The sequence below is a fragment of the Anopheles cruzii genome, chromosome 3, assembly GCF_943734635.1.
Source record: "Anopheles cruzii chromosome 3, idAnoCruzAS_RS32_06, whole genome shotgun sequence".
NCBI classification, from domain to species: Eukaryota; Metazoa; Arthropoda; class Insecta; order Diptera; family Culicidae; genus Anopheles; species Anopheles cruzii.
In genome coordinates this window covers 21,797,255-21,816,285 of record NC_069145.1, presented here as the reverse complement: position 1 = coordinate 21,816,285, position 19,031 = coordinate 21,797,255, and the positions used below count along the sequence as shown (strand labels likewise).

The 19,031-nt window shown below is 52.6% G+C and overlaps 2 protein-coding genes across 2 annotated transcripts in view; one reads left to right on the top strand and one right to left on the bottom strand.

Moving 5' to 3' along the window:
- The window catches only part of LOC128274050 (proline-rich protein 36), a 35,625-nt gene that overhangs the window by 242 nt on the left and 16,352 nt on the right, over positions 1-19,031 (top strand). The gene's annotated exons all lie outside the window — the stretch shown is intronic.
- On the bottom strand, positions 74-19,009 carry LOC128274051 (uncharacterized). Its single transcript, XM_053012136.1, has 9 exons — positions 18,780-19,009; positions 8,755-10,080; positions 8,202-8,425; positions 7,991-8,134; positions 7,790-7,919; positions 2,813-3,073; positions 1,314-1,422; positions 967-1,233; positions 74-892 (listed from the first exon to the last, which is right to left on the bottom strand). Exons 2-9 carry the CDS (start codon positions 9,845-9,847, stop codon positions 259-261), a joined length of 2,862 nt encoding a protein of 953 aa, XP_052868096.1. The 5' UTR covers positions 9,848-10,080; positions 18,780-19,009; the 3' UTR covers positions 74-258.

Genomic DNA, 19,031 nt, shown 5'->3' with positions numbered 1-19,031 from the left:
GGCGAAGGTTTGAGGACGTGGACGTATCTGTTATTTTATCAAATAACGTTTATTTTTATCGCGCATATTGAGAACGAGCTCATTATTGGGGCTAATCGCAGTAGCCCTGCCTAGCGTACAACTTGCTTAATCTACGGCGAGGAAACGCATAACAATAGTGAAATCTAACTCGAGGAAAACTTACAAAACAAAACACGAGGACGAAAGGTGGACAACACTTTCTTGAGATATGCCGGTTTGCTAAGGGGTGGTTTCCCATCACTTGGTGCGTCGCGTACTGAGCGGTTCGGCGCCTCGATAAATCGGCAACTCTTTCGATTGCCGTCGCTTTCGGATGCAGTATCGCACGAGCAGGACCAGTAGAATGACTAGGGCAATGAAGAGTAATACTCCGAGCACTACGGCCGCGATGCCCGCCTCGTTGAGCCATATGTCGGTCACATCTAGATTGAGACTGCGAACGTTCCGGCTGACATCGTACGCCGTCACGGTAACACGCGGTTGACAGCAGGAAGCGGTGTAACTGGCACGCACCTCATCTCGCGTACCGGCCGTGAAGGGCGTTTTGTAGAGTAGCCCCGCCGGACTCGAGGAGATGCGCATCAGACCCGTTTCGTAGTCACGAGCCATCACCTCCAGCGTCCAGAACGCTCCGGTACAGGTGGCCGGCGTGGAGCGATACTCGCAACGGCTCGAGTAGGTGTACCACAGCGACGGACGGGTTGTGTCCGCCAGGCCTGCCGAATCCGAAACGGTCACCCAGGCCGACTGCGATACCTGATCGACGCCAGTTGTGGAGAAAGTAACTTTATCGCGGCTCCCGATTTCGGCCGCCGGTGCTACGACCAGCGTGACGATCACGTTAATCGATTGACCGGGGCTCAGTGTTGCTCTGTCCGAAGGAATTGAAGGAAATGATAAATTTTGCCATCAAACCCTTCCGACGTACTGTCCCAATCGACTTACTGTCCGGGATTGAGTGAGCGCAGAAATGCCAGTTCGTCTGTAACGCGGAAAAAATATGTGATCGGTGTCTGGCGGTAGTTGGTCACCTCGAAGTACAGCTGCAACGTTTGGCCTCGAGAACCGATCAGCTGCGAGTTGACACCGACATCCACTTTCGTGATCGCCTGTATTGAAGCGCGCCCACTGATGATGCCGCTGTCCTCGTCCGTTAGCTCGGTTTGCCGAGCGAAGCGGTGCTCTTCACCACTTGATCGCGGTAGTTTCGAACTACGAAGCGAAACACGAGGCAGTGAGTTATTATGCGCAAATGCGAAGAATTGGTTCACTCAAAAATCAAAAATCCATACCTTCCACCGGAACTGCGCTGAAGATGGGTCTCTCCACCTAAATTGTTGCTGAGCAGTTCCGTTCCTTCGTGCTCCCATCCGTGCGCCATAGCTGGGTCAGGTTCGACATCTGCAAACGATGAAATGCGTAATGGATTAATTTGAGTCACGCTCTTTGTTTTGTGTTTCAAGCGAATAGATAGACGCATTTCTCGGTTCCTGGGGTCCGATGAATCATTGCACGAATTGTTCCGTATTCCGTAATCTTCTCCGGTCAAAGGGCACCCGTCTTGGATGTGACCAGCTGCCAGACAATCTGCTCAACGGCTGACTGATATCAAAGTTCATGTGGTGAGACAGCACCAGCTGGGCCATAGTCATAAATATGGAGCGAATGAAAATTATACCACTCTTTGCATGCATCATTGCCACCGTTCGTTAACATAATGCAACATTTTTGTCGTGACCAACAATTATTGCGGGTGGAACCGTTAGTGGGGGGGCTGGAAAGGAACTGCTTCTTTGTCTTCCTTTTGCCGCTGCCACCTACATTTTACGGATCGTCTTATGCTGCTGCCGTCTGTCTCCGAGTGGGCCGTGCGATGAACGCACTGTGCTGTACATTACGCTCTCACTCTCACCCGACAGTGCGAACCGGACACACCGGGGGCTTGGTCGTCTGCGAGAGGTCGGACAAAAAAACATAAACATTTTCTACTCCACCGCTCGCTCGCTCGTCAGTCAGTTGGAGGCAGCGTAGCGAAACGGAACGAAGCAAACAGCTCTCCACGGTGGATCAGTGATCCTCGTAAGCCAGTTCAGTTCGCGATTATTGCTTTTTTTCGACCTCCAGTTACGTTCCCCGTTGCGCTGACGATAACCCCGTGACTCGCGCACGTTGTTCGTCCGCCGTGAAAGGGTCAACTTTAGAGTGTGTACTTGGCCCACCAAAGAAGGTTAGTTAAACGCGAACACAATGTCCCACAAATCTGGTCTTCATCGTGAGTAACGGCCGTCTCGTAGAATGTGTTTTGGGGTTTGTGTTGTGAGCTATACAGTATTGTTTTCTTCGGATTCGGAGGCGGGAACACGGAGGTCACAAATTGCTATGGCCGTTGTGCCGGAAGATTATGCACATGGGAATGGGTTTTACGGTGCCACTGGCGCCATTGGAAAGTGCGTTCAATCATCTTATTGAATATCAATTATTTAGTTCTGTTCCGTCAGCAGGATAGATTTTTGTATTCGTACTAAATTGAAGGATTCTATCGGTTGGCTTTGCTTTGATCGACCGCTGAGGGTTGGGTTTTTGTTTTCTGTTTGTACGGCGCTTATCAGAACGTAGCGCGGACGTCCTGATGATGGATCGTGTGAGTTTTACGTCAACCGCCATGTGCTGCATCGATCACGGACCATCTAAACGGAGGCTCTCTTTCGGTGTACGGGTTAAGGAAGTTCGCTCGCCTCCCGATTCGTGTTTGTAGACCTTTTTTGTGTAATTATTTTCCGTTCGTACGTACCGTATGGAACGATGCCGAGCCAAATGGCTTCTGGTGTTTTCACGGCCACACTGTAGCCCGTGGGATCGTTCGATGATATGTTCAACCGATAGACACCCGGTCCGAGGGTTACGTTCAGGTGGCACAAGTAAATTGGTAGCCGATGGGCGAGTGCGGTTGATTCCGTTGGTTGACCGACGGGTGATGGACTACCGCCCCGTTCTAGCCATTTGCACTTATGTTGCGTACCTTTGCGTAACAAATCCAGCACAACGATGGAACCTGTGTCGTGTCAAAGAAAGAGAAAAAATTTATTATTACGTTTGTTTATTGACGATTGACGGTAAACGATGAAAACGATTCCTGGATGCTGCCGGGATATGAATAATATAAACATTATTCTTAACATTTTCCGAGACCCTCTGCTGCAATCCGACACAAGGTCATCCTGTTTGACGGCTGTAACGTACGTTTGTTACACTTTAAATGTGTCGAAAAGGTCACAGTAAGTCCGCGAGAGCAGTTTGATAAGAGTAATTGAAAAACAAAGAACCACAAATCCAAAGGGTAGAAACAAACGCCTACATCTTGCCACTGACGAAATACGAAAGGGACAAAGCAAAACGGATTGCGTTTCCATAGGTAATGTGTGTGTGTGTAAGTGACCGACAATAAAGAAGCAATGGGAAATGGTACGAATGAGAGTAATTAAACTCTTCCAGAAAACCTACAGCAGAACGGGAAGGGAAGAAGAGAAAACCAGCAACTGAACAGCACTGTGAAGCCGTAGGAGTGTATGGTATGCCAGGGGGATATAAGGGGGAGTGTCGTGTCGGAGGATAAAAACAGCTGGGTTTGTTTACGATCGGTGCACAGTGAGCTACGCGAATGCGAGACGGAGTGAGGATGAGCTGAACGCAACGTGCCGTGAGCAATAGTTTGTTGCGCCCCTTGTGCGTGAGATGAGCGAGTGAGAACGGCGGTGGATTGAGCGTGAGTGATGAGGTGCGAGAGCAACGTGCCAGATCTGCTGCGACTTTGTTTACGTTTCCTTAAAATGTATGCTTTTCGCTCGTTCCTTATAGTAAGGGGTCGTGCTGCACTATGTTTGCTTGCGGCTTGGGACACAAAGGTTAACGATAACCGGTGGTGCCGTTAAATATGGGACCGATTTGTTTACGCCAGGCCCCTCTGCTAAGCTACGCCAAGTGCGGTTTGATAGTGCTTGGAGCGTGCCCTCAAAGAACTCTGTTTCGGTATACCTGGGAGGTACAATAATTACGATTAATATGTAATATTCTATTCAAAATCATAATTAATTTACGCCTACAGCATGCAGCCTCTATAATTGTCGTTCTCACGTTGCCTCAACACGTTTTAAGACCACAGACCGCAAAAAGATTCAATTTTTCATAGTGCACGACGTTTCAATTCGTTGTTCTTTAACTAGAATGCGTCAGCATAATGCTCCTGTGCAATTATGCCTCAAGCGTACTCTCCGGTAGGTGATGAAGATAAAAAACATCTTCACAATTCGGGAATGCCTGTGGTCAAGATAAGCGAGATGAACGGGAACCGGTTTCTCTGGCTCCCTATAGCTGCGCGGGCGTACACACCCATTTCCGCTTCGCGCGAGAACGAGGGAAGCCGGAGAAGTTGTGAAACAGATACCGCCTCCCACTGAGACCTTCTTCAAAAAGCCCTCCAATTGCGTGGGTCGCTATCATCTTCGAAAATGGATGAGTAATTAGTTTTACGACAGTGGGTTAGTGTTACACTCTGTTTGAGTGCAAAACTCGATTGATGAGGTCATTTGATAGTTTATGATTTCACATTAATGATCAAATTGCTGCTGAGAGATGTTTGAGATGATAAGTGAGCCTATAATTTCAGGAAGCAATTGTTAGGTAATAAGAAATTGTCCGTTAAAACCATTAACCTATCGTAATTCTCTACTTCATTGTCAGCATATTTGCTGCACTCCCAGGAGGGGTGAACTGCAGGCGAACATCAAAAGTATAAAGCAACGACTCGCGGCTTCACGATAAGAGCGAAACAAATTTCACTTTCCGTATTACCTCGGCAGCAGCAACATCGGAGTGCGTTGGCCACCATTTTTGATGGTCACTGTTACTCGCATAGCGCGCAGCGTATCTCGTACAGTATGCTGTAGGCGTTTGGTCGATCGAAGCATTGACGCCATTCCAACGAGTACACACGCCTGTGAGCCAAATTCATAGCCATGTTTCGGTTCAGTGGCCTTAAAGAAGTGTGCAATTTCTACGAACGAATTCGCGCCGTCGCTCTTCAGCTTTGGTGGGTGTAGTTTTTTATGTGAGCACGTGTGTGCACACCCCGATCGCTCTGCCGATCGTCGGCACAGATGGTCCGCGTCCGCGCGCTTTTGTTTTCGTCTGCTCCCCACTCGCAGTGAGTAACGCTGACGTCATTTCACGTGCGCGTTCTCCGCGCAATGGTGAGAAACCGTGGCTGGCACAACGCCAACGGAGAAAGCAATAGAGCGCGAGCGAGAGAAACCGAACATCGTGAGTCGTGTGGCGTGAGCTATGCTCGAGCTCGTGCTGTCACAGGCGGCGAAAACAAAAAGGCAAAAGCAGGATGTACAGCGTTTCAGTGATGTTTGCAAGCCGAGAGCGTTAGAAGGTTTCGAATAGTTCGCTCGCTTCTGGCGAATCCGGCTCTCCGTCACAGCTCGGCCCCGACTGGTCAGTGTGTGGGGTTTTGTTTATCGAATCGATTAGTCCCGGACAACAGAGGGAAAATTTAACGAGAAACAGTTTCCATTGTGAATAGTTTTCCATCGGTTCGAAAGGTGACCCGCGATTGATTTTCGCTTTGTTACACCACGCCGAGAGCCCCACTAGGTAAGTTAGTGTGTGTGGTGAACGAGTAACATGTAGCATGTAGCTAAAGGATGGAAAACGGTGGAAATAGAAAAGCGTACATGAATCCGGGGAGTGATACTTTCGTCGTTATAAGTTAGTACTTGGAATTTTGTTGCTTAAGCAATTCTACGATTACGTAGCAAAAGCTCAGAACCTCCTAGATTGATTGGGCAGTAGCGCTGCCCATGGCAACGGTCGCAGTGAGTTGACTGGGAAAATCTATGAAGCTTTGGAAAATTTACGAACCATCTGACAGCTCGGCGATGAGCTCATTTGTTTGACCCGTGGTGAGCATTGTGAGTGAGAAGCGAATGAGAATAGGCGAAGAAGGAAATACTCCTTAAGCGCGCGAGATTTTGCGCAATTTGTTTTGTTCGGCTCTCTTCGATTTCTCTTTCTTCTCGAAATGCCGTGGATGGACGCGAGTGTGGTCAGCGATGAGAGCGAATGTGCGAGAACTTACGTGTACGCGAGTGAGTGGTGAATGGTGGTGGTATGGATGGTGAGTATGGATGGTGAGTATGGATGGTGAGCAGATGAAAAGCGCGTGCGGCATTTTGTTGTTTTGATCCACACCGATGATATGGAAATGAGAACTGTATTTTCAATTAACCGTAAAAGTTCCGTGATTAAAGGTCCGTTCGGCTGATAGTGATCAGGTTAAGGCGCGCTCGATGAAGCGAACGTCAGTGTTCGCAAATGTTGTTTGCCAGTGGCGCCACAGGCGCTGAAATGTGTTGTGTTTGTAGGGCGTAAAAAACAAACACGTGCAGAACCTGTTGGTTGAATCGTGCAAACGCGTCATAGTGAGGTTCAAGGTTAAACCGTGAAACGGATGGGCCAAGCCAAGGGGGCAGGACTATTTAGGAGCGCCGACCGGCTTCACTTACCTCTGCAAGCCGTCGGCGATGATAGCATCATAGTACACTTTGCAGTTTGCATGAGAGTAAAGCATTGGAATGTTCTGTTCGAACTGATGAAGTGGAATTTAAATGTGGATTGAGATAGCTTTTGAAGTGAACATTTTGGTTAGAACATCTGTGATGTTTTCGGTTTTAATTGCGGCAAAAACAACACGAAATTCGAAACACAAATAATGAACGCATTCGCATAACGACGGACGAACACAGGAAGCTGTCTTAAAAGTGAAGGTGAATACGATTAGCGATCACAAACGTAACATATTCCATGAGCAGACAAATCACAAAAACCCAATGAAGCCGGAGCCGGGTGACAAAGATGAATTGTTTTTCTTTCTTTTCTTCAATTATTTACAACAAAACTTATCGAGTAATGTTAACACGTAAAAGAGAGAGGGTTGTCTTACAAGCTATGCACTTCGTTCCGTTCGTTTGTTTCGTATGTGACATGTGGGTTTACTTGTAGTCATTCGCGCGGTTCCTCTCCGAAAGTAGTCGTTGGTGGATGGTATGAAACTTGAGATTAGCGATTGCAGCCCGAAAGAAGGCAAATGAGAAATGGTGTTGAATGAAAGCTTAGACCAATAACGACAGTCGTGTGATTTTGGCTCGATCAACTTTGTCCTTCGGCGCGTGGGACACAGTTTGGCGTTCCGTGTGTAGTATGTACTGTCCTAGGTTTTGCTGCTTCTCGAGAACGGGCGTACCGAACCTAGCTTCCAGTGAGCTTACTTAACGTATAAGATATTTGTACTTGCAAACATGGGAAAACTTGGGTCGGCTAACGAGCCCCGGGAGCCGCCGGATGTTGTCCTCCCGCGGTCAGGTTCTAAAGTGCGCACTTGCAATGGTTTTGGGACAGCCGGTGCGATGTTTTGCGACGTTTTTTCGTCTCGCATTGCCCGCTCTACATTGCGTGCCATCTTGCGTACAACTGCTAGAGCACTTGCACGCAACGCTCGAAAAAAGGGGGTTGTTTGAAAAGTTCATAGGCATTTGGATTGCTGCACCAGGAAGGTGAAATGAAAATGTTCACCAAACTTCACAAAAGAGATGATAGATTCGAGTGAAGTTAGGTGTAGAACGTTCAACAGAACGTCTCCCTCGAGGAGCTTGTGGTTGTATGTGTGTGTGTGTGTGTTTGTGTTGAGTGTGAAAGGGTGTTTAGTCACCGTGTGGAGCTTCCAGGGTGGCTTTGTCCAGATGGCCGCGCATTTTGAAGTACAAACTGCTCACGTCTTCGCCGACGCTGATGGGAATCGATTGGCTACCGTGCAGATCTCGAGCGAACGTAAGCGTAGTCTAGAAGAGACGAGATAAATAATTGTCGTGAGACAAGATGGTTTGAGATGTTAATTCCGACCGCGACTCACCAAAAGTGGATTGTTGCCAAAGTACCGGTCAATGTCAAAGTGTATCACGCGGCCACCAGTCTTGTAGGCCAGCTCGTGAAGGGCCGTTTGGTTGTCCAACCGTTGGCTGGTGTCCATTTCATCGCCGAACCAAATGATGTACAGCTGCAGCGGATACACGATGCGCGGATTAATCGATTGTTCGCAACGGGGCGTTAGATGAAGGACTTACCCGAATTCGCTTTTTGAGCAACGCGATGGCCGCCGTGCGGGCCTGTTGTGGATCGGATGTCGCCTTACTCGTGGCCAGGAAGATGGCACTGTCGTACGGGACTTCCTGAGAGGTACGACAAATCCCGCTGTACTCGCTACCGCCCCGATTATAGATCGGTTTCAGCGAGTTAACCGCGTCCATCAGACTCTTGGTGTTGCGGAAAGCATTCGAGTTGGAGACACCTGAATGGTGATCGGGGAGGAAGTTTCTGAAGAATTAGCACATATGCGCCAGGGTGTTATGTCGACCATCGTTTTATGCGCTCCGTAATAGGTTTAGCAGACACTACGGTTCATGTTTTAGGAAGCGTATCATGAAATGAGCACGCCAAAAGATAACTTCCTCCACGCTGAGGTGTGAACTGTTGTTTTAGTCCACCGCGTGGTGTGGGACATGCCCAAAAAGCGCGACCCACGGCCAGATTCGTGCGGTACGTGCGTGTTGAACCCAAGGGGTTCGCGGCAGCGTACGTGATCAAGTGACCCCGAACGCCACTTCTTGAGGCACTTACCGGTTCCGTTGTAGCTCATTAGAATGGCGTCCAGGGGCGTCTTGGGGACGAGCGACACGTCGAGCACCCGCTTCGTGAAGGCAAGCGAATCGTTCGAAGCGTCGACGAGGAACGCGATCGGCATCCGCAAGTTCCTGTCACCGATCAGCCTCGCCAGGAGCTCGGTTTTGGAGATTTTACTATCATCGATCGACGGGTAGGGCGACGGCTTATGCGGGCCGCTTCCCCCGGCTACAGGAGGCTCTAGTTCCGCCCCGAACGAGGATCCGGTCGTCGTGGCGATCGCTAGCGTTTCCTCTTCCTGCGAGTCGTCTTCCACACTGTTCTCGTCGTCGCTCGCATCGGACGAATCGAACCGCCGGGACACGTCGCTGCCCAACTGTTCCGAGCTTTCGTTGGCCACCTGCCCGTGGTGGTGATGGTCGTCGCTGGTGCCACTGTACAGGAAGTTGGTGGCCTCGGAGGGCGCTTCGTGCGAGTGGTGGTGATGTTCCAATGACCGACTGCCCAGCATTGGTTCCTCTTGCGATGGCCGGTGGTGCGAACGATCGTCGGATGCCGAAGCATCGTCGTTTGGGCGATCGCTGAGAAACGCGAGCGGAACACTGGCCCGTGCCTCGTGGTCCGCGGGCGTCAAGCGGGTCTCTTCCGGTTGGTGTTCTGCGCTGTCGTTCCGTTCCGTAAACACCGCACCCTCCACCGCGCTGGTGGTAAGGTACAGATCGTCACCGGTCACTTCCGAGCTGTTGAAACTGACACCAGCACCGTTGACACGTTCCTCTTCACTACTGCTACCGCGCACCGCCACTGGCGCGGCGTAATCTTCCGGCAGTTCCTTCGGCGGGTGTTGATAGTAGACGGTAGCCAGCAGCACGGCCGGAGCCTGCAGTTCCGGTGCGCCCACCGTGACACCAGTTACTGGCTCTTCCATCGCGCCGGTGCTGCCGTACCCGAGCAGTGACCCGGTGCCGGCGTAGGGACTAGAATAATCGTAACTTTCACGCCCATCCACGTCCTCCTGCAGCTCCAAAGCCGACGTCTGGTTGCAGATGGACACTAACGCCAGCAGCAGCACTAGGATTGGGGGATACATTTTCGGTTCGGTTCGGTTCGATTCGAGGTACGGTTTCACAGAACGCAGTCTCTTTCACCAAGCGCAGGACCCTCGCAGGGAACTAAGGGTACTGTTTTGCAGCTGTCACTTTCCCTATCGTTGAGACTGTGGCATGTGGCTGTGGATTGGTTGCACTACGCTTCTAACGGCACACTTGCTGTTTGCCGGTGACATTAAGCATATCAAAACTGCTCGCTGAGATTCGAGGTTCGCTGTGTACGGGAGAGAGAGAGAGAGAGAGGCGATATTTAGTGTTTGTAAGAGAATACCACAAGATGTAAGGTCCGTTCTCGAACTCGGTCGGTGAAGTTCTTGGCCTGCGAATTCGATCCCAGCCACCGGACTCTAGATTCTAGAACTCGGTGGTTGTGCCGTCGCGAAACCCACTGACCACCGAGGGTTGTGTGTGTGGGTCCGCTCGCTCTGGGAACCACCTTCCGTCAGGCACCGTGGTGTACTGAAAATTAGTTGTACACCTTGAACGTGGTCGCGCCCGACTTGCGCGCCCCAGAGAAGGGTCCGGTTTCGTTCGGCGAATGGCGGTGGTGGCCGCGTGGTGTAACGCGCTGGCCAACTCCGTGACTTCCATTGACCGCTTGCTTTACAAACATAAACACCGCGGACGCTGAGGGAGCCACTGGCTGGTGCCTGTATTTCTGTCGCCCACTTCTCGTCCCCCCGCGGGTTGACTATTTTTATGCGTCGCGTCCCACCTAACCGTCGACTTAATCATATGGTCGGAGTCGCGCGTTGCGTCTGGCGCTAACGACGGTCGACACTCCATTGTCGAAGGGCCGCCCAGGGTCTACGCAGACGCAGGAGAGCCCGGACCGGCCGGTCGCCAACGTGGTTGGTTAATCGCCAGCACTATAGGTGGATGATAATTAATCAACGGCCAACGGTGGCCACCTGCGAGGTCTGCGTCTCGTCTGATGCTGCAACCCGACCGACCGGCCGGCCGGTCGAGGATTTCCAAATGTCGCGATGCTGCCGAATGTTTTGCGTCGCAGAGATTCGGTGGTTGGTTTCATTACTATTTGGTTGCCGACTGCATGGAAACTGCAACACATACCTCCGTCGGTGTAACGGTGAGAACGGTCGCACGTCGCGAGAGATTGAGGAAGCGACCCGTCGAACTCGTCCGCCATCCGCGTAGACGCGGTGTGCCGGAAGTGGAAACAATGCGGCAGTTCCTTTTCACTGGCTCGTTGGGCAACGTAACCCGCCCCCGGTTCGATCTCCGGTGGGCCCGGGACTGCCGCGAAACACTTCCCTGCCAGACGTGTGAATCTTGCGTTGATTATACATGTCTGATATGGCGCTCTGGGTCTGGGTGCACTCTGGCGGCTCTCTCCGGACTCTTGACGCCCCGTGGCTCTGGAGTTCTATTGATCGTTCGTTTCATTATTCATGCACCACTGGGCAGGTTTGACTCCGGTTGTGGCCGCTGTGTGAGACCAGAAAAGGTGCCAACGGTACCAGCTGAACGACGCCTGAACGACGGTACCAGCCCTCCCCCCGTTATAGACCTACAGAAGACCACCCGTGCCGAAGAATTATGTTTTTCGTAATGGGCCGTGTTCGCGATCGTATTGCGAAGCGGCGCGGGGCCGAGGAGGAGGTCACACGTGTGGTGTACTCTGTGTACTCTGGCGCGTTGTTTCACTTTTGAGTTATGTTCTCCATGATTATTGTTATTCAGCCACGGCCAGCTCTAGATCCCCACGCGGTGGGTGGTTTATGTAGCAACTCCTCGGTGGTGCGGTGGCCCTGGAGAACAAAGCGAGACGGGTAGATGCCGCTAGACGGCGTTCGGGGCCATGCATTTGCATTCCACAAAACCGGCCAGCACTCCAGGAGTCGAGCCGGGCACGACGCTTCCGCAAATAGTTACGCTCTCCCGGGCTGATAGTGGTGGTAGGACAACGAGGATCGCGCTGCCCCCTTTACCGTTGATTTGTGTCGCCAGGCGGACAGTGACAGTGGCGCGACACCTGTTCTTTACCGGTGACTTGGGCACATGCGGGCGCGCACGATGTTGCACGGTTTTATGGTGCATTGTGCGGTCGTCCCGATCGATGGGTGTATGCGTATTTGTATGCGGTCGCAGACACGTTGCCATTTCACGTTAACGGATCGGCATAATTGAGACACAGAGTCTGGGCTGGTGAAAGCCTGCATGACTTGACCCTAAGACCCCTGCCCTACGGGTTTTTTGACTATCTTGGGATTATGTTGTTCTTAAAATTGAATGCATCTGTCTCCGGATTCAGCGGACTGCCTACAAGTCCTCCGAGACACGCGACCTACATCTCCGGCCGGCGAGCCGCGGCCGACCGACCGACTGGCTGGTGGCCAGTTGGTGTGTGTAATCGTGATTAACAGCCGAACCCGCGCCCCTGTGAAAGGTGTGACCTTCGCTGTGGACGCAAGCATTAAAAGCGAGAAAAGAAAGGTGGCCGAGCCCCGGAGACGGTCCTAGACCGGACCGGGCAGAGGTGAAGCGGTGGTGTTATCTTACAAACTGCTGGCTATCGGCAGGGTTAAGTCACCACCGCTGCCTCCAGCCGCTCGGTAACATGGTGGTTAAATAATTGACCGTCGTTGTTTGTTTCTTCTTTCGGGTCGATCTGGTTCCAATCTTCTCTTCTTTAATCACAACCCGCAATCTGCGGTGGTCACTTTGGCTTCTGTTGGACATTGTTTTTGCGTCGTTTGTTTTGTGTATTGTGATTTCGGTGTGTAAATAATGCACGGCGTCACCTGTCGTCAGGTGACGTGTGACAGCAGTGTGACAGTGAAAAAACCGGGAATCGGGATAGAAAAGCTGGCCTCAACCCGACCCCACCGTGTGTTGACAGCAGATTTATTGCGTAAGTGTTGCGTTGTGCGCTCTTATAAAAACGGACACTACACTGGCCCATCGCGTGGTCGATTGTGTCACCCGGTGCCTTTGAAAATAATTTGTTTCGTTTTGGGCAAGGAAATAGGAAAGAAACAAGAGTATTTTTGTTTACCACGCTCACCACGGTTGTTGGCCCGTCTCCGGAACCGGAAGTTGGCGGCTCGCCGTTGGACCTTTTTCTGGTCACCCCAACCGGTAGCCCCTGTGCGCGCCGGTTGTTCTCTTCGGTTGGCCATGGTCAAAGCGACCGGCCCGAATCAATATGGCGAACCGCAATCGGCGATTGCCCTTGCGGTTGTCGCATTAGTTTCTGAGCACGCCTGTGACTGTGACATTCTGTGGTGCTACCTGCCCCCAAACCCAACCCGACCAGCTCCGGATCGACCATGTGGCGGATGTACTAATTCTTGTGTCTTTGCGCGCTGGCCGCCACGGTCTGGCGTGATATTTTGCATTCTCACGTTGCCGACGGTGCAGTACGGCATTTGTGGCCGTATTTTGTCGTCAGGACGATGGGGGTGCTTAACGGTGCCCCCCCCCCCACGACCTCTAGGTGTGATGTAAGAAAGGGCTGCAAAAACCCGTCCGCGAGTGGCGAGCGGAATTCGGAAGCAACTCTGTTTATGTCCGATCACCACGGAGCTTGGCAACTTTTATGCTTAAATGGCCCCTGGCGACCTTAGAACAAAGTTGGGAATATAAAATGGTGAATTCGGGTGGCACATATTAGTCGAAGCGCGGTAATTGGAACCACTTAGGTGTCTCAGACAATGACGGCGTAGGCTACAAGAGGGAAACGCCTGAAGCGCCCAATTTGCTGATTCTTACGGAGCGATGTCTTGACGGCGACTTGACAATCGCTGACCGTGAGCCCGCTGTGCGTGATAAAATGGGGCGTGGAGCAGGGCTTTCAAGGGAATGGTAGCGGTGAGTGCCGTCTTCTGTTCTCACCTCGAACAAAAAACACACCCCCGACAAACACGCTGGTGGAGGTGGCGCTTCTGTGGCGTTTATTCGGTGGGCCTTCCCCCCGGGCCGGATGCTAACTAGTTTGCAAACATACCGACCAATAAATTTTGGCAACCATTTGGCTATGGCGTGCACAATTAAAGCCAGCGAGAGGGAGAGAGAGAGAACGACTCCGGCGTCCCCTCTAGAAAATGGCAATGGCAATAATGCGGCCACCTGCCATTGCGCGACCAACACTGTCCACAAGATGGTCCGAAACGAGTTTTTGCTGACGATTGCGCTGAGACGATGCACGGGAGAAGTATGACAAATGCTTGGCAATCCTCGACCACCGGTGGTCCTCCGGTGGACGCGATAAACAACAATGAAAAGTCCCCAAAAACCGGTCCAAACCACGGACATGACGGGCGTGACAGACGCATGCCACCGCAGCCTCGATTCTCGGTCGGTTTGGGTTTTAGCTCCGTGGTTACGTTGCGGGTGTGGCTCGTATTTCGAAGGGTAACATCTTGTGATTGTTAAGGTGTTTGCAATAATTGTTCTGGAATGGCGAAAAGTTCGGCCAACAAGACATCCATCCGGCGTGTTCCGTCAAGGTGAAGAAGCTCCTCTTTTCGAGCACACCTTTATCGTCTTAGGCGCCCGAACACACTTCGAATGTACCGGGTTTGCTACCCCCTTACCCGGAGTGTGTCTATGTTGCAAGTTCTTTATCTGCGCCTGTCATCTGCGCAAGATTTGGCCCAAAGATGGGGGATCTCTGCGCGCGAAAGAGACCCTCTGGTATTTTCCAAACCGCCCGACCCGCTCGCTGTCACTTGGCGTCGCGCTGAGTGGCATTTGAATGTTGAAGCGTTTCAGGTGCATTTCAGGTGGTGCGCGCACCCATCTAAGGCTTCGGTTATCGGGGAAACGTCAATGTCGAAGGTTAGGATGCTATTGATGGATGGTGTGGCAGCTACGGACGGGGCAAGCGATTAATCTTTTGTCCCCCAAGACGCTTGACGAAGGCTGATGCCAAGCAACGTTTGCTCATTGCGGGATCACATTTGTCTTGTTAACCTGCTGACCTTGCCACGATCACGGTGATCATCTGTATAAATCTCCCCAAAATTGTGTCCTTTAAATTTGTGGAATAATGTTGGAATTCCAAAAATCCGTTGAAATCACTTCATAGATCGCCATCATTATCCTTGGCATCGTCGCCCTCTTTTGCCCTCGCTGACACTTTTTGGTGGTTCTTGTGGTTGTTGAGCGAATAGGTATTTCGACACCTCGAACAAATACCCATGATAGAAGTCAACCGATTGGTCGTTACTGAAATATTTCATCAATTCTGACGCGCTCTGGGAACGCAGTGTTTGCGGTCCCAGGTGTGCAACAAACCTGCGCCTGGTTGGCTCGGAACCTGACACTAGAAATCGAAAGTAGGACCGGTGGGGGACCCACTGCTTCAGCTCGTGTTCTACGGCCCACTGTCAGGTGCTTCAAAATGTAAACAACACTCGCGATGGTCAAAGCTCAATGTGCGATCAACGGCGTGTGTGATTAACCTTTCGGCGCGAGGATCATGGGATCCTGGCGACAGACCGCGCCGCACGGCACGGTACGGCAGCATAATCATGATCATATTTAATTCCACACCGGTGGAGATTCGCACACGAACGAACCGGTTGCTCAACCGCGAACCCCGCGGTACATTGTGGCGCTCCACCAGACTCTTAGTCGCGCGCGCGCGCGGATCCCCACGCTCGATGATGCTGCGGGTAGAGGCCAAGATATGACTTGTTGGGTGAACTTTGTAGCCGTGTCCGTCGCGGGCCCGGCCGCGAGGTTCCGCAGCAAAATAATTCTCTCACGAATCGGTAGCCACCGCCGCGGCCACCAGCGTGACCATGCGCACACGCGGTATTTTCGGGGTCTTATACCGACGGAACGCACGGCGCATTTTTCCCTTTTTTCACACCATCTGCGGAGCATTGATAGGGGAATCCTCCGATCGGGGAGTGGTACGTTGGAGAGTTGAGGCGATGCGCCGCTCTCATGGCCCATGGCGTGTAATTGATCTTTTCTTGGCTGGCTCGGCTCGGCCAGAGCCACGGCAACGAACGTCGTCGTCTCGACGAAGCCACACACACACCACATCCAAAGTGCGCGATAGTAATGATCCGCAGGGCACCGCGGCGGCACTGCCTGCCTCTAGACATTACGTAAGGACAAGTGTATTTACCTCGCCCGCACGTCTTGCGTGGTGAGAAATGGGTGAGACCCCGGCGAGAGGGGTGTTGAAAAGAATGTACACAAAATATGCGCGCACCATTCACACCTTGGGAAAATGGGCGTTACAAAGCAAAAGCCTTAACGCAGGCGCAGGCGTGCATCTCGCGCTCGGCCGACGATGTCCTTGGAGAGAAATCCACAGCGTGCGGCACTTTCTCGCGTTCCGCGCGCCGTGAAGGAGCATGAAATGTGGGACGCACTAGTCGAGAGTCCACTTTGCGGTGCGGATTGATAGTCTGAGGGACCACAACAGTAGCCACCAACAAAAGGGCCCGTAGAGCGCCACTTTTGAGCACTTGGCCCCCTTTTTGGGACCTACCGAAACATCCCGCACCCGGATGATCTGCCGGTCCGAGGCCGAGTAGACTCGGGCGCTTTTCGGACTCGTTCTTCTCGTGAGCACGTAAACAACGCGTGGACGACGGGCACGGGAACCGGTTGGTTGGCGTTGGCTTCTACGAAACAATTAACAACTACGACCGCGCACGGGCCGCGTGAGCCGCCGCGAGGGCTTCAAGAGGTCGGCTTCAACTGGAGCAGGGAGTTCGTGTCAATACTCCGTTTCGATCCATATTCAGATTTCGGGAATAGAAGGACACGGCGGCCGGTCAAGCCTGAGGATTGGCGAGTAGCGCACTCTGCGTGTGATCTGTCGCGATCGATCGCCGCATAAGCCGGATCGACAGGTTGGCTGCCAGCCGGCCAGTCAGCCAGCCGGCCAAACCGGTCCCACCGCCAGGGGTTCGCCAGCAGTTTGTACCGCCCAAAAATAAACGCGACCAGTTTTTCGGTCCGCGTTTCTGGTGTGTCCGATGATACCGGTTGAGCGCTGCGCGTGTGTGTGTTTTGGGTGGCCGTTGGGTCGCGCCCGACGAGTTCATACGTTTCCGGAGGCATCCCGCCGCGGCACTGGACGGCCTCTCCCGGTCAGATGCCAATCAAAGGTGACCTTAATTATAAAATCAATCTCCACCAAATGATCGCTCTCTCTCGCTCTCGGTTGCGGAACGAGGTGTCACGTGTGCGCAACCTTTTCTCCGGTCCACGATTGCGCGATTTGGTGTCTACAACACCGACGGAGCCCTTTTGACTGTTGACACTCCCGGTGCCCGGAGGGCACATCACCGTTGAAGGTTCGAGGAGCCGGGCTGTCCGGTTTTTTGGTGAAAAAAGGCGAGCGAATTGCGTGAACACTGGAACCGGAATAGCGGCATCATAACGGACACCTCCCGGCCGATGCGTCATCGTCATTTGATGCGTCCAACTTGTTTGGTCCTTCGACGTTCGCGCGCTCGAACCGGTATTTATTGCGCTCGCGCACGCGCCCAAGGGGCGTTCACCATGTGATCCTCGGAAGGATGTGTCCATCGGCGGGTGTGGTGCGCACACCACCGATTCTTACCTCGGAATCCGTTTCTGCGGGCCAAATTGCGCCAAAGATCCGACGCAGAGGGAACCAGAGAGAGAGAGCCGAAGGTCCCAGTTCCAAAAGGAATGGAATGTACCGTAACGGCGGGGGGAGCGACCCCCCTTTGTTTTTGTAGGCATTTTAGGGCCACCAAAAAACCGTTCTTTTTCTGGACATTCCGTGCCCGGGGCGGGCATTTGGATGATGTCCAAATGGGTTTTTGAAAGGTTTGCCTCGGGAAGAGGGAAGCTGTGTTGTGGTTGGTGTCCTTTTTTGTTGTGGCGCGAAAGTCCCTCTGCGGAGTCGCTGGTGGCCATCATTTACCCACACTGCTGGGTCCGCGGCACTGTATGGGTGCGCGTTTCTCGTTCTGTCCCGAACGCTGTGTGTGCATTAATGATTTCGTTTTTGGCCGATGAGTCGCTCGAATGGCTTTTAGCGCGACGTGGCGCGGGCGCGTGCGAGGCTTTATGTTATTTTTGCGACGGTGCCCTGGGGAGACGACGACGCACGAAGACGTACCGACACATCAGAAAACCGGTCCCCGGCAGTGCAGCGTGTGCCGAGTTTGGGAAAGCAGCAGCAGCAGAGCACGTTGACGAAAAAGATTACACGCTGTTGCTTCTGCTAAACCGGTGCCATCCGGTGTGATAGGGCCAGCGTGAATTTTACGACTTCCCAAATATTCCGCGCTCCTTCCCGAGCGGAGCGACACAAAACTTTCAAAAAAAGGCCACCAAGACGAGACTGGTGCGAATTGTGCAGCGCGGCGCGGATATGTATATATGCAAGGAATGCGCACGGGGACCGACGCGACTGCCCGTGGCCGCGCCACATCCGAAACCGCTGCTCGTGGTTGCCGCCGCCGCCGCCGCGTAGATCAGATCTCGCTCGTATTGCCAATTGTTGTGTGCTGGCCGTCAGCCACAACCGGCAAGCTGCCTTTAAGGGCACCCACGCGACCCATCCACCCACCCAGTGCTGTCAAGTGCGCCGCTCCAACCTGAGACGGATGGAGGACCCTGTTGCGGTGCGGTTTAGAAGGCGCACACCGGTTGCGGCCCACTGACTGGTCGTGTTTTCGATCGATCGGCTCGGCTGGGATATCGATTGCATTCCGATTGCGCGCGCGGTGATCGAATGTGGTCGATTTGTTCGAGGCACCGATCAAAAGCCTTCGCCGACCGAGCTTGACAGCTGTGCGCCCCTTGTGCGTTCTGACCACTGCCCTTCCTTCTGAACGCCCCTGCCACGAGCTGCAGGATGGATTAAACTTAACCACTTTACAAAAAGCCTACAAACTGTACTCAAAACCGCGCACCGCAATCGATAACAGCGCACACACACACCTTGGCACATGTGGCACCTTCATGCCGCCGGAACGCCGTGCTGAATGCTGCTGATTCGTTTCGTCCGCTTCGACAACACGGAAAACACTTCTTTTGCTGCTTTTCGGGGCTGGAATGTGGGGGCCTCTCTTGCTCTGTTACTGCCGTAGCACTTTGACCGCCGGGGCAGCTGTCATTTTTTTGTTTTGACACGCGCCCAATAACACTGACCCAGTAAGGTAACGCTCGTAACGCCCCCCAGGGCGTGACAGG